At 34.7% G+C, this 14,966-nt stretch overlaps 1 protein-coding gene and 1 long non-coding RNA gene across 2 annotated transcripts; both read right to left on the reverse strand.

The window, feature by feature from the left end:
- Window positions 1-8,092: 8,092 nt before the first annotated feature.
- LOC128286847 (uncharacterized) lies at window positions 8,093-9,271 on the reverse strand. Its single transcript, XM_053024597.1, has one exon. The coding sequence runs from the start codon at window positions 9,269-9,271 to the stop codon at window positions 8,093-8,095; it is 1,179 nt and encodes a 392-aa protein (XP_052880557.1).
- A 2,220-nt stretch (window positions 9,272-11,491) lies between these two features.
- On the reverse strand, window positions 11,492-12,462 carry LOC128286636 (uncharacterized). The gene is made up of 2 exons (XR_008277254.1): window positions 12,385-12,462; window positions 11,492-11,696 (listed from the first exon to the last, which is right to left on the reverse strand). It is a non-coding gene; the product is annotated as an uncharacterized LOC128286636 (long non-coding RNA).
- Window positions 12,463-14,966: the final 2,504 nt, after the last annotated feature.

The following is a 14,966-nucleotide window of genomic DNA, read 5'->3' on the forward strand; positions in this document are numbered from 1 at the left end:
TAAATTACCCTTCTAAATGATTTTAGAATATTGTGTCCTATCATGCTGGATGTGATATTCGTATTCTTTTGGAACGAAAAAATCTCGGTTTTCAACTCGAATTATTTTAATTTTAAAAGGGATCATATTTTTAAATACCTTCCAAATTCTAGCATTAAAGACAGAAAGTTATTCAATTTGGTACCAATTTTTTGGGTGTTACGAAGGTGCTAACCCTCCTTCGTACGTAACCGACTCCCGAACCCATTTTCTTGATTTCATAGACCAAAGCAAATGATTTCAAACAAAAAGTGGTTTGAAGGTGGTTCAATCACACTTAAACTGAATGGTGGCGACTCCCGTTTTCATTTTTTTAAAGTCGAACCCCGTTTTTCAAACCCTATTAAAAATTGGTTTTGACAATACACAAATCAAAAGGTCTTTAAAATATTGTAATGGGGCTTAGGTTAAAGGTATGGATAAAGGTTGAAAAGTGGGATAGAATAGAGATCGAATTGATAAATTACCAACTAGAAAAATAAACAAATGTTGAATTACATTAATCGAAACTATTTAATAAAACACGAGCTTCTTCTCAAAATATGAATATAACTGTTCAAGCTCAATCAACATAGAACTACGTAATAATCAATAAATATAAACATGTATGTAAATTTTTTTATGTATATATATTTTTTGAGATCAAATAATAAATAACTCATCAAATAAAGCAAAAGATCATAGCTAGGCAACTAATCAAATCAAATCTTGATAAAAAGGGTGTCAATAAAATGGGAAAATTCTCAATGAATCAAAAAGAATGAGTTATGGGTTAACATTAATAGTTAAATCAAGAAATGGTGTGGTAGACTCAAAGCGGTACACTAAGGGTTAATTGTGTAAGTAGGCTTTGTCGTAACCATTTTTTTGGAAAACGGGGATCGACTTGGATTTGAAAACGAAAATGAAAAATGGGAGTCGCCACCAATCCTTTTTGATGAGGTGTGATCTGGTCACCTTTAAATTAACCATTTTAATAAAAGTTAAGATTTACTAAATGATAATTTTTGGTCTACAAAAATCAGAAAATGAGTTTGGGAGTCGGTTACACACGAGGAAGGATTAGCACCCTCGATACGCCCAAAATTGGTACCTAGTTGATTAATTAACGTCTTAAGATCGAAGATTGAAAACTTTGAAGACTTTTGAAATACGATCCTTCTTTATGAAAATGCTCTAGTGTTAAAGACCTTCTCGTCTCAAAATATAAAATATCACATCTAGTGAGTTAGGACACGACATCTTGAATTTTCGAGAGCGAGCTTGTCTTTTATTTAAAATTAACGTGTTCTAAAGGATATTCGGTTAGTTAGGGTGAACGAGCAAAATCGAAACCCAGTAATTTAGGGCACGCTTCCTCGGATTTCCGAACACCGAATATTTCCTTTATTTGCGAAAAATATTATTTCGAGGTAACAAAATGTCATACCCGGTAAGTTAGGGCACAACATCTCGTATCTCCGGGAATAGGCATTTTTCAAAACTCGTATTGCGATTTAAAAGAGTATTCCGTATTTAGGTTAAATGAGAAAAATCAAAACCCAGTAAGTTAGGGCACGATTGTCTCGAATTACCAAATACGAGATATTTACTTTTATGAAAGAATTATCATTGGGTTGGATAAAACCTAAATTCATGATGGAACGAGATAATAAAGAATGCATAACAAATAAAAATCGATAACCATAACAAGATAAACATAAACACAGATGCGAAACTGAAGGGGCATGGGCTGACCCCCTAAAATGGGAAATTTTCATTTAGGTCCTTTAGATTTTTTTAAAATTTTAAATTAGTAAAGGTAAAATTCCACTTTGGCCCCCCCTAAAATTATAAAAATTCAATTTAATCCTTTAAAAATTATAAATATATAGACTATAAAAAATTAAAATTTCCTTTGGCCCCTCCCCAAAAATTTTTTTTCTGCATTACCGCATAAACACAAAAGTGAATGATAACAATAAAAACAAAAATAAAATAAATGCGTCAAACGAAAAATAAGAAAGGAAATAATAAATAAGCTAAATGTTTGAAAATAAAAACTTAGTCGTAAAATAATGAAGATTATGAGAGTCTATTTAATAAAGTAGTAATAGTGATGATAATGATAAGAAAAATATAACGATAGTAAAATATAATATTAGTACCTAAATATTAATATAGACATAATGCCTAAAGCATAATAATAGCGAAAATATGTATGAATAAGAAATATAAATAACTAAGTAATGAGAAAATAAATAAATAGAAAAATAATAATAATAATGACAAGAAGAAAGAAAAATTAGTGATAACAATAATATGTCAAATAATAAAATTAAAAATAATAATAATAATAATAGTAACAATAATTTTGAAAAACAAGAAGGTAATAAGATGGTAATAATAAAAAGGAATAACAATATGTTAGATAGTAAGTAATAAAAATAATAACAATAATAAAAATGATAATAGTTAACAATATATACTAATAATAGCAATAATATGAAGAATGAGAAATAACAAAGATTACTAACAAGAATGGATTGCTATGATAATAATAATAATAATAATAATAATAATAATAATAATAAGTAGAGCAACGAATAATAATAATACGTTAATAAAATAATAAGAATATGTTAGTAATAAATTAATGGACTAATAATAAAATGAATAAATAAATAAACACAAAAATAAAGTATAATTATAATAGCAATATTAACAAAAAGAATCATAATAATAATAACAATAATGATAATAATAATAATAATAATAATAATAATAATAATAATAATAATAATAATAATAATAATAGTGATAACAACAATATAAACAATATATATATGAAAATAATCGATAATAGTACAAATGATAACAAGAAAATAAAATTAACTAATTTAACGGTAAAATAGCTAAACAATTAAAAAGGATTAAATTGAATTTAAAGCAAAAATTTTGGGGTAATTCAAAATAAAAAAGAAAAGGGAGGACCAAATTGTAACACACGCGCGATATGAAGGGACGAAAAAAGAAAATATCCCCGTCCCCTTAAACACAACGTTTTACGCAGGACTAAAATGAAACAAGAATCGAATTACGGGGCAAAATTAAAAACAATGAAAAACTTAATTACAAAATGGTGAAAAGCGGAAGGACTTGTAGAGCAATTACCCCCAAAGACAAAAACACGCGGATCCTCCTAGCGGGTCGGGTCAACACACGAATCCCAGGCTTAAAACGACGTCGTTTTGATGTCTGAACCTCAAACCCAAAACTATGTTGTTTTAAAAGGGTATAAAAGCTAATTTTTTTAAAAAAATTTTCATTCCTCCTCATTCTTAAAAAAAAAACAAAAGGGAGAGCTCCCTTTTTCTCTGCAGCAGGGCATCATCGGCCTAGATTTCTGGCCATCGCTGGCCGCGTCGATTGCTGTTCGCCGGCGTCGAGAAGGCCAAAAGTCGCGTTTTCCGGGCAAAAAAAAAGTTTTCTTCTTCTCTCCTTTTTTAATATATTTTTATATAGATAAATAGTTTTAAAAAGAGAAATATAGGTATATATTTAGTTTTGAAAAGAAAGAAAAAATAATAAAAAAGGAAGAAAAGAAATAAAAAAACAATAAACCTTAAGTTGTTTGGGACTTGTTTTTCTTTTTCTCTTCAACTGCTCGTTGTTTCTTTATTATTTGAATGCTAAAATCGATCTCTTTGTATTCAATCCAATCCCCCTTTTCAAAAATACAATCGGTTCCCCCCATTACATTGAGATTGTGGCTTCATATATCCTTTTACAACTTGTTCTTTTTTAATTTATTTGTCTTTTCTGTTGCAGGCAAGTGGGGCAAGTGGAGGTGCTGCCATGGCAGCTAATGGCAGAGGTTAGGGGCGGCACTAGGGTATGGGGCTAGGGTTTTTTTGTTTAGATTTGTTTGGGCTTGATTTTTGGTTGTTGGGCCTGGACGGGTTTGGCCCATTACAGCTGCCCCTTTTTGCTCATTGTCGTGTAACGAGAATGGAGCAAAGACTTTAAAATGGGCCAAATCTCTCTGGTCTTGCAGGATCTTGACTTCTTTGGTGCTTCTCTTCTTCTAGTAGCCTCGTTCTAACCCACTGCAACTTCAGAGGTATAGATTTGTACCTTTCATCTGCTTTGCTGCAATATGGAGAATTCGATTCGACCCTATGCAACTTCAGAGGTATATGACTTGTAACTCGTAGATTTGATCTTGTTCCACTGCAACTTCAGGGAAATAAGATCCATTATTCTCAATCTGCTCCACTACTGCTTAGGGAGATAAGATCTGTAATTTAGCTTCAATCTGTTCCACTGCAACTTCAGTGAAATAAGATTTGCTATCTTCAGTCTGCTCCACTGCAACTTCAGGGAGATAAGATTCGCCATCTTCAGTCTGCTCCACTGTAACTTCAGGGAGATAAGACTTGTAGTTTCAATCTTCTCCGCTGAAACTTCAAGGAGATTTGTTATGGTTTTGAACCGCTCCAACGCCATTTCAGGCAGAAGATATTTGATTTTCAGCCTGTTACCCTACTGCTTAGGGGGTTAAGGCCCATCATCTTCGATCTGTTGCCCTACTACTTAGGGATTTAAGATCTGTAAATTCAGCTTGTTACCCTACTGCTTAGGGGGTTAAATCCCATCATCTTTGATCTACTCCACTACTGCTTAGGGAGATAAGATCTGTAAATTCGGTCTGTTACCCTACTACTTAGGGGTTTAAGACCCTTCGTCTTTGATCTGTTTCCCTACTACTTAGGGGGTTAAGATCTGGAAATCTTCAGCCTGTTACCCTACTGCTTAGGGGTTTAAGGCCCTTTGTCTTCGATCTGCTCCACTACTGCTTAGGGAGATAATATCTGCAATTCGATCTGTTACCTTACTGCTTAGGGGTTTAAGACCCTTCGTCTTCAATCTGTTTCCCTACTGCTTAGGGGGTTAAGATCTGTAAATTCAGCCTGTTACCCTACTGCTTAGGGGTTTAAGGTCTATAAATTCAGCTTGTTACCCTACTGCTTAGGGGGTTAAAGCTCATCACCTTCGATCTATTTCCCTACTATTTAGGGGGTTAAGATCTGTAAATTCACCGATATAGGGGCATGATCCTTAGAATCAGTTCCATGTATTTATGCTTATGTCAAATGATTAGGATGCTATAATCAAAATGAATCAAATGCTCCTAACTAGATGTGTTATGAATGTGTCAAATAATTAGGATGCTATGATCGAAATGAATCAAATGCTCCTAATTAGATGTGTTATGAATGATATATGAACGAAAATGATCCCTTTAAAAAGGCTTAAGGTATCATCGCTTGTTGTTCATCAGGACATTATCACTGACGTGTTACGCTGCCATCTTGTTCGGTTGGTATTCTTGATAGAAAAGTCAAAGAAACAATCACATTTTGCTCAACAAGCTTGCCCCACTGTAATTTCAGAGTTTCTTCCACTGTACCTTCTAGGACATAAAATTTGTACTTCCCACTGCATTTCAAGGGAATAATCATTTGATTTCTTCTATCCATCCTGCTGCCACTCAGAGGTATAGGATTTGCGTCTTCTTTAATCAATTTGATCTATTACACCATTCCTTAGGTGTAATGAACAAATGTATATGCCTGATATCTGTATGAATATAGAATACCATTTTCATTTTCTCGAGAATAATCCTATTGCTTGTTCTTTGCCGGGATTATAACACCAATGTAATTTTTCTGCTCAACCAATATCTTTGACAGGAAACCCAATGAGATGATTTCAATTTGGGCTCAAATATTTTCAACCCTTAGGCTTGGTGAGTTCTGAATAATGGTCCTGTTTCAGGCTCCTGTACTATTTAGAAGCTCTTAAAGTAATATGCAGAACTTCATTTGTGAAAGTATTATTGGTCCATTAATCATTATTTCAATGCAAAATGCTTGAAAAATATCAAAACGATGGACAAGAAGAGAATTGATTGGGAGCATAGCTCGAAATGAATAAATTAATCAAAGATTGCAAATACAATAAGAAGGAAATTAACTCAAAATGAATAAGTTAATTAAAGATAGCAATGCAATAAGAAGAAAATTTATTCGGACATATCTTGAAAAGAATCAAAGATAACAAATTCAAAATGGGCAAAATGGAAGCTAGATACCCTAGATATCGCAGCTTGAACTTCTCTGTACCAACTTCTTGAGGACCTTTCTGAGCTCAATATGTGTTTAGGGGATTTAGAGTACTTTGTCAATGCCCCAAGACGTAGCATACTTCTTCATTGTTAATTTAGGCATAGCAAGGCTAATGTATGCCCCATTTTGATCCAAATTTGAGTCACCCTTTTAGGGTTTTCAACTCAAATCCCCTTTGGTCTCAAGGCGCCCTTTGCGGGTTTTCGCCATGGCCTCTCATCTTTTCTTTCCCCCTTTTTTTTCTTTTCTTTTAAGGCACCCTTTGTGGGTTTTCACCTTGGCCTCTTTCCTTTTAGGTAGAATATTCCTTGACTGGATTTGAATTCACTGGATTGGGCAAATCTTTGCCATCAACGCTCCTCCAGAATGGGCCTTTTACTATATAAAGTCCCTCCTAGTTTGACATCCACTTTCCTCTGAAGTCCTTTTGTATAGGAGGGATATTCTTTAACATCAAGTTCCCTTCATGGAATTTTCTAGGATAAACTTCTTCATCATAAGCTCGCATCAGTCATTTTCGGTGCATTAGACTTCGACAGATAGCTTTCGACCCTCTCTTTTCAAATTCAATTGATCCTATCAAGATTGGATCCATTCTGCCTTATCTAACTTCAGCTCTGACGAGAGTCGGAGAAAAGGAATCTCATCTTCAAAACCGATACTATCCTATAAACCAACGAGCAATGTGTTGCCCCAGCTAAGGTCCTAGCCGACGTTCGATGAGCATAGAGGGTACATGATGACTTCTTATGCCGATCTTTACAAGTCTCAGTCATTTTTCCATGATCTTCTTCTTCTTCTTCTTCTTCTTCTTCTTCTTCTTCTTCTTCTTCTTCTTCTTCTTCTTCTTCTTCTTTTAGGATTTGATGATTGGTATATGAAGCGACTTTCACCCTCTTGGCGAAGTAATTGATGTCTGCTGGAAGCCTTCGACGAGATCGGCCCAATAACCTCCATGCCCCATATAGAGAAAGTCGAAAGAATGAAGAGGCACATGAATTTTCTCTCCATAAATTTGGCATTTACGGCATACTGATGCAATCCCTTTCTATGGTGGACCAGCAGAACCCAAATCTCATGATTAGCCTGGCCAGCATATGTCATTCAAAACCCTGCAACATCCTCATGTCTTAGTAGTCAGGCGTATCTTGATATGATCATGCACATAATCTTTAAATGCTTGGAAGTGACTTAATGACATCTCGCTTTGCCTTTGTGGTGATGCAGACTCCGATGTTTGCCTCTTTCTCTTGTCCTAGGCCTACCGTCCACTGTCTTTTTGTAAGAGAGGGTCTGTTTTCATCTTACTCTACCATCCTTAACAAATCAGAGAGTAGTCTACATCTCTGTCATCTTCAAAGTGTTGAGATCCCTTTAGGCCCATATTTTGCTCAAAAGGAGACTCGGAGTCAATGACAGCGTTACTCACATCATGAATATCTCGGGACTCGCTGAAGGTAGATTCCAAAGAATAAATGATTCTATGATCATGGATGAAGTATACATGAATATTTAAAAGAAAGTCCAAAGAACAAAAGAATCTATGAACAATTATTTGTATAGTAAGAAATGAAATAAAAGAATATTTACTCAAAAAAGATGCATTTTATTAAAATAAAGACTTAGGACACAAGCCTACTTCACAAAAGGATTTTTATTGCTTCTAGGCTTAGCAACAAGCGTGTTCCGAATATTACTCTAGATTAGCTATAAAAATACAAGGATTTCTTCTACAGTCCCATTGTTCAAAACATCCCCAAGTACGCAAGGGTTTAGAAACTATTATTCTCCAGTTCCCTCTTTGGATATGTCATTCAGATTCCCTGATATTCCTTCCAGGCTTTTGACTTGTTCAAGGCATTGCAACTCTCTTGCCCCCACTTTCAAATTGTATTTACTGCATTGTCAGAGTGATTTGGTTCTGAGAAATCGTCAAACTTTACAACTCCCATTTCAATGAACCTTTCGACCAACTTTTTAAATGTAGTGTAGTTTTCGATTGAGTGCCCCGTTATTCCTGCATGGTACTCGCATTGAGCATTCTCATTATACCATTTCAGGAACAGAGGTTGCACAGGTTCCGAGTAAGACAGAGACACAACATGCACATCAAAGAGATTTTGATACAACTCTTTATATGACATTGGGATGGGTGTAAACCAGAGCCTTTCTGTATTCGACCTTGAGTTAGATTCCTGCCTCAAAGAGCCTTGATAGCTAGTGGTTACAATCCTCAGTTGGCCTATGTTGAGCAATTTGGAAGGCATGCTCATAATGTTCACTTCATTTTCGCTGTTTCTCGGGGTTGACCTTTTAGCGTTTTCTCCTACATCTATCTTCCCTCTCCTGATTGCATTTTCAATCATCTCACCGGACATCACTATATCTGAAAAGCTCAGAGTAGTGATTCCCAACATATGGTTGATGAACGGGGCTTTCAGAGTATTGATGAAAAGAGATGTAGTTTCTTTCTCTAGAAGAGGTGGTTGGACTTGCGTCGCTACCTCTCTCCATCTTTGGGCATATTGCCTGAAGCCCTCACCTTGCTTCTTTTCCATATTCTGTAGTGTAATTCTGTCGGGCGCCATGTCAGTCACGTGGCCATACTGCTTCATGAAAGCCCGTGCTAAGTCTTTCCATGAATTGATTTTAGCACGACTTAATTTATTGTACCATTTAGCTGCTGACCCGATCAGGCTGTCTTGGAAGCAATGAATTAATAATTGGTCATTATTAACATATCTCGTCATCCTTCGACAGAACGTTGTAATGTGAGTTTCAGGACAACTAGTCCCATTATACTTTTCAAACTCTGGAGTCTTAAATTTTGGCGGGAGTACTAGATCAGGGACCAAACTTAGATCCTTGGCATCGACCCCGCGATGGTAATCAGCATTCTCCATCACTCTAAGTTTTTCTTCCAACCACTTGTATCGATCTTCGAATTGTCTTGCCAGTTCAACCTTTGCTTTTTCTATTTCTTCCATTTCGTCTAGTTCAGGAACTTTATGATTGGTTGGACTGTTCCTTGGATTGAAACCTGAGCCCGTCGGGTAGTTCATGGGTGCCGAGGTACCGACTTGATGTTGTTGTGATCTGATAGCAATAGGTACATCTTGTGGATATGTCTGATCGTTTATCGGGGTGAAACCCGGAGGGTATGGAGGTTCCTCATTATCCTCCCAGCATTGATCATGGGGTTTTTTCCTTTTCCTAGCCCCTTAGTCAGTAATTGGGACAACTGATTCATCGTATTCCTTTGGGCCTCTAGCATTTGGTCCCTTATATCTTGTTGGATCTTCACCAGTTGCTCTTGCATTTACAGCTGTAATTGGTCTTGCATTTCTTTTTGAAGTTGTTCAAGTCTTTCCAATCTTTGATCCATATCTTTTATCCTTTTCCGTGTACCGTAAAGATGCCTAGTCGTTTGACTTTTGTAGGTTCCCACGTTAATTGAAATAATTTTACCTAATTAGGGTCCTTTTTTCGTGAAAATCTAATGCATATGATGAGATGCAATACAAATGCAAGGGATAAATGCAAAAAGAAAGGGAGGCGTTGATTATGAATTCAATTTCATTAGAATAACTTTTCTAGAAAACAAATTTCTTTACATAAAACGGATTACATATGCGGTCTTGCCCTCATATTCCAAGCGAAGACACCGATCTCTTTTTTCATATCTAGATGTTATGGTCAAGTCTTGAGAATTTTCTAAAAGATATCTCCATTAACTCCTTTTGCTTGATCCAGGCTGCGACTCGTTGCTCATTTATCCCCACGATACTTGTTAGCTTTTTTAAGACATGACAATTCTAGAATAATCTTTGTCGGCTTACATCTTCAGGCAATGAAGCAAAGTCTTGTATTTCTTCACGGACTATCAGCCTTCTTTCATTGTGTTTACTTGGACCATATTTAGACAACCGTGTTATAATCCACTTTATCAAAAAATTTGTTTTCTTATGACAAACTACTGTTTAGCAATCGAATATGAATCAACACTTCCTTTCTATGATGATGTAATACAATACAATAATAGACAAAACAAAACAAAATACGCTATAACAAAATAGAACACTTATCGGGGTGACCACTAGGGTTTGGCGTAGCTCTACCTAGGGTGGGCTTCTAGGTCTCTCTATATGTGGTTTGGTTCTAGAGTAAGGGTACCTGGACCAGCAGATTCCTCGACCTTCAACCATTATAGGTTCATTATAGGTTCACAGAGATGAAAATCTCACGAAGACATAGCTACGGATGTATCCCGAAAGTGATTCACTATCCTGCACGAAGGTGAAAACCTCACGAAGGAATAGTTTCTCACTCCCACCTAAAGGGTGTGACCACAACGGTCATGCAATGCAATGTGAGAGGATATATGCATAAAAACTTGAAGCGATTAAAGAAACTAGGAATAAAATGATGAAAACCGTACAAAAAAGGAGTGAAATGCAATGAAAGGATCGTATATCAAAACCAAATTTTCATTTTTCAACAAAAAGACAAAAGTTAATCAACTTGTGGCTTGACTCTCTTAATAGGTCCCCAGTGGAGTCGCCAAGCTGTCGTAACAATTTTTTTGAAAAACGGGGATCGACTTGGATTTGAAAATGAAAATGAAAAATGGGAGTCGCCACCAATCCTTTTTGATGATGTAACGCCCCCTTTACCCGAGACCGTCGCCGGAGTCGAGCACGAGGCATTACTAAACTTATTTGAGCACTTAAACAAATTCAAACAATTTATATCACACTTTCCAAACAAGCTGTCTAACTGCGTTATAGATGCAAAAAAAAATCATATCTTGAGTTACAAAACTAGAAATCCAAATCCGTAAATTTTCCCTAAATCTAGGCTCATATATCTACTTACTAATTGTTTTCTAGAATTTTTGGTTAAGCCAATTAGTACAGTTTATTAGTTGAAGTCTCCCCTATTTCAGGGTTCGACTGCTCTGACCCCTGTACACTACGAACCAAATTTATCCATGTACAGAATTCAAATAACCAAGCCGTTTATTTATATTAAAAATAGACTCAATAAGGAATTCATACATATATAGTATGACTCCTAATTAATTTTTTACAATTTTTAATGATTTTTACAAATCAGAACAGGGGAGTTCAAAATCACTCTGACCTTGTCTCACAAAAATTCAAATATCTCCTGATATGAAAGCCTTTTGCTTACACCGTTTCTTCTATGTGAAACTAGATTCAATAATATTTAATTTCATATTTTATTCAACCTTTAATTAGATTTTCATGATTTATGGTAAATTTTCAAACTCAAACTACTGCTACTAACCAAAAACTATTTTAGTACAAAATGTTGTTAACTAGTTTATAACATCTTTATTTCATTTCATTTAAACTCTATACATGCCATATAAATCTTCAAACATAAAACAAAAGCTACCGGAATTGATCTGGATAGTGTGCTTTGTTGTGTTGATCCGATCTACCCACTTCACTTCAAGTCAATCTACATAAAAATATTAAACACGCACAAGTAAGCTTATTGAAGCTTAGTAAGTTCATAGGTTTAAAAGTAATGCTTACCAAACATAATATTTCCAAACAATACCAAAACAATTACTAAAGTTTCTTGCGATTCACAACCATTGTTATAATAATTCACATAGTTGAGCTCAACAGTAACAACTACTCAATCTCTTTCATTTGGATCACTTCTCTTTTATTTCTTATAATCAAATTAGGAAACGGCTTACGAAATTGAGTACGTCGTTGTTTAGTGCCACGATTCATAACTCAGTATGGTTTTCCTCATTGAAATACCATACCTACATTTTTCAACTCGGTATGGGAAATGCCATACCTACATTTCTTAACTCAAGATGGATTTGATAATACCATACCTACATTTCACATTTCAAGATGGATAATACCATACCTACATTTCACAACTCAGTATGGATGATACCATACCTACATTTCACACTTTGCCATGGAACAACCATGGTCTTATCCATCAATTCATCACACGTCACGATACTTAACGTACTCAATCCTGCTTTTTCCTAATTTGCATTTCCACATTTATTTTTTATTAACAAAATCTACACAATCCCACAACAAATTCGTATATAATAACACATTATATACTTCAATTATTCACAAATAAACATCTAAATTCAACCATATGAACTTACCCGGCTAATTTGTAGAAGATATTGAAATTTAGGGACTATTCCACAACTTTTTCTTTTCCTCGTTCTTCTTTGGATTCTTGATCTATAATATAAAATATTTTTACTCATTAGCATTTATTTGATTTCTATTTCACTTCACAATTTATGCTGTTCAAATTTTGAAATTTCACTTTTACCCCAAAATTTACAGTTTTCACAATTTAGTCCCTGCTCAATTCACCCATCAATTGAACTAATTTTTTCTCAATTAACACTTTATTTTATCATTATAAACTATTTCAAAACCTTTTACATTCTGAATTTCAACAACAACCTTCAATTCACAACTTTTTCACAATTAGGTCCTAAATATCATTTCCTATCAAAATCACTTAATAAAACCACCTTAATATGAAATTAGAACTTAAATTTCATAATAATTCATCATAAAATTCCCTTATCCATCCAGGTAACTTCCAATTTCACCCATAAAATCAAAAACTAATGAATTCTACAAGTGGACCTAATTGTAAAAGTCATAAAACATAAAATTATCAAGAAAAGCAAGAATTAAACTCACATGATGTAAAAATATGAAAACCAGCTTTCTCCAGACCTTCTATAGCGTTTTGGCTGAGAAAATATGAAGAAATGTCTGGATTTTTCAATTACATCATTATTTAACTATTAACTTTTATGCTATTTCCAATTTTGCCCCTTATTCACATTGTTTTCTTGCTTATTTCATACCCAAACCGTCTAGCCATTAACCTTTGGGTCTAATTGCTCTTTAAATCCATCTTTTAAATACTTAAGCTATTTACTCACAATTTAATAAATTTTGCGCTATTTTCAATTTAGTCCTTTTAATTAATTAGCCATCCAAACGTTAAAATTTTCTAACTAAACTTTAATACTAACTCAATGACACTCCATAAATATTTATAAAAATATTTATAGCTCAATTTTCAACTTTGAGGTCTCGATACCTCGCTTTTTGACTCGTTTGACCTAATAAATTCTTTTAATTCACTAATTTCACCATTTCACAAATTCTTCTAAATTCTTACTTGACTCATAAATATTAAATTACTATCTTGTTCAATATTATTTGTCGAATTTAGTGATCTCAAATCACCATTTTCGACACCACTTGAAAATTAGGCCGTTACAACTCTCCCCTTTAAAAATTTCGTCCTCGAAATTTGTTACTGAAAATAGATTTGATATCTGTGATCTCATTGACTCCTCTGTTTCCCTGTGTTGCCTCCTCCATACCATGTCGATGCCATAATACTTTAACCAATGGTACTCTTTTGTTCCGCAATTCTTTAACTTCACGAGCCAAAATCTTCACCGGTTCTTCCAATAAGTCATATCCGTTGAAGCTCAATTTCAAGATGGGAAATTACGTGTGAAGGATCCGACCTATACCGCCTTAGCATAGACACATGAAACACATTACGAATCTTCTCAAGTTCCGGAGGTAAAGCCAAACGATAAGCCACAGGACCAACCCTTTCCACAATTTCATATGGCCCTATGAATCTCGGACTTAATTTTCCCTTTTACCAAATCGTAACACCCTTTTCCATGGTGAAACTTTTAAAATACTCGATCACCCATCGCATATTCTATGTCTCTTCGTTTTAAATCCGCATATGACTTCGACGATCCAAGCGACTTTTAGACTATCTCGAATAATCCAAACTTTCTCTTCGGTTTCTCGAATCAAATCAACCCCAACTATTTTTGATTCACTCAATTCGCACCAACATAATGGAGTCTTGCATTTTCTACCATAAAGAGCCTCAAATGGTGTCATTTTTATACTAGACCGATAGCTATTGTTGTAAGCAAACTCACCAACGGTAAATACCTTTCCCAATTGTCACCAAACTCGAGTATACAACATCTTAACATATCTTCTAAAATTTGAATCACTCGCTCGACCGTCCATCTGTTTGAGGATGAAATGTTGTACTAAAATTCAATCTGTGCCTAAAGCTTCTTGCAATTTATTCCAAAATCTTGAAGTAAACCTCGGATCCCGATGCGAAATGATAGATATTGAACTCCATGTAGTCTCACAATCTCGACACATACAATTCGCTAACTTATTAAGTGAAAAATGCTCGACCGAATAAAGTGTGTGACTTTGTCAATCTATCAACAATCACCCATATCGAATCTTTCTTTCTTGGAGTCACAGCAACCCGACACAAAATCCATTGAAATATGCTCCCACTTCCATTCAGAATCATAATGGGTTGTAATAAACCCGCTGGCACTTGATGCTCGCTTTAACTTGTCGGCAAATCAAACATTTTGCAATAAATTCGAAATTTCTCTTTTCATACCAGCCACCAATATGTCTTTTTCAGATCACCATACATTTTGTACTACCGGATGAATAGAATACATACTATTATGTGCTTCAGAAAGAATATCATTCTTTAAATCGTAATTATTTGGAACACAAATCCTATTATGATAGCGCAATATACCTTCATCATCAATATCGAACTCAATCTAAATTATCCCGAACCATTTCCGTTTCAAGACTAATTTTGGATCTTCATTCTGCAGCTTCGAATTTGTTG

Source organism: Gossypium arboreum, chromosome 13 (assembly GCF_025698485.1).
Source record: "Gossypium arboreum isolate Shixiya-1 chromosome 13, ASM2569848v2, whole genome shotgun sequence".
Lineage (NCBI taxonomy): Eukaryota > Viridiplantae > Streptophyta > Magnoliopsida > Malvales > Malvaceae > Gossypium > Gossypium arboreum.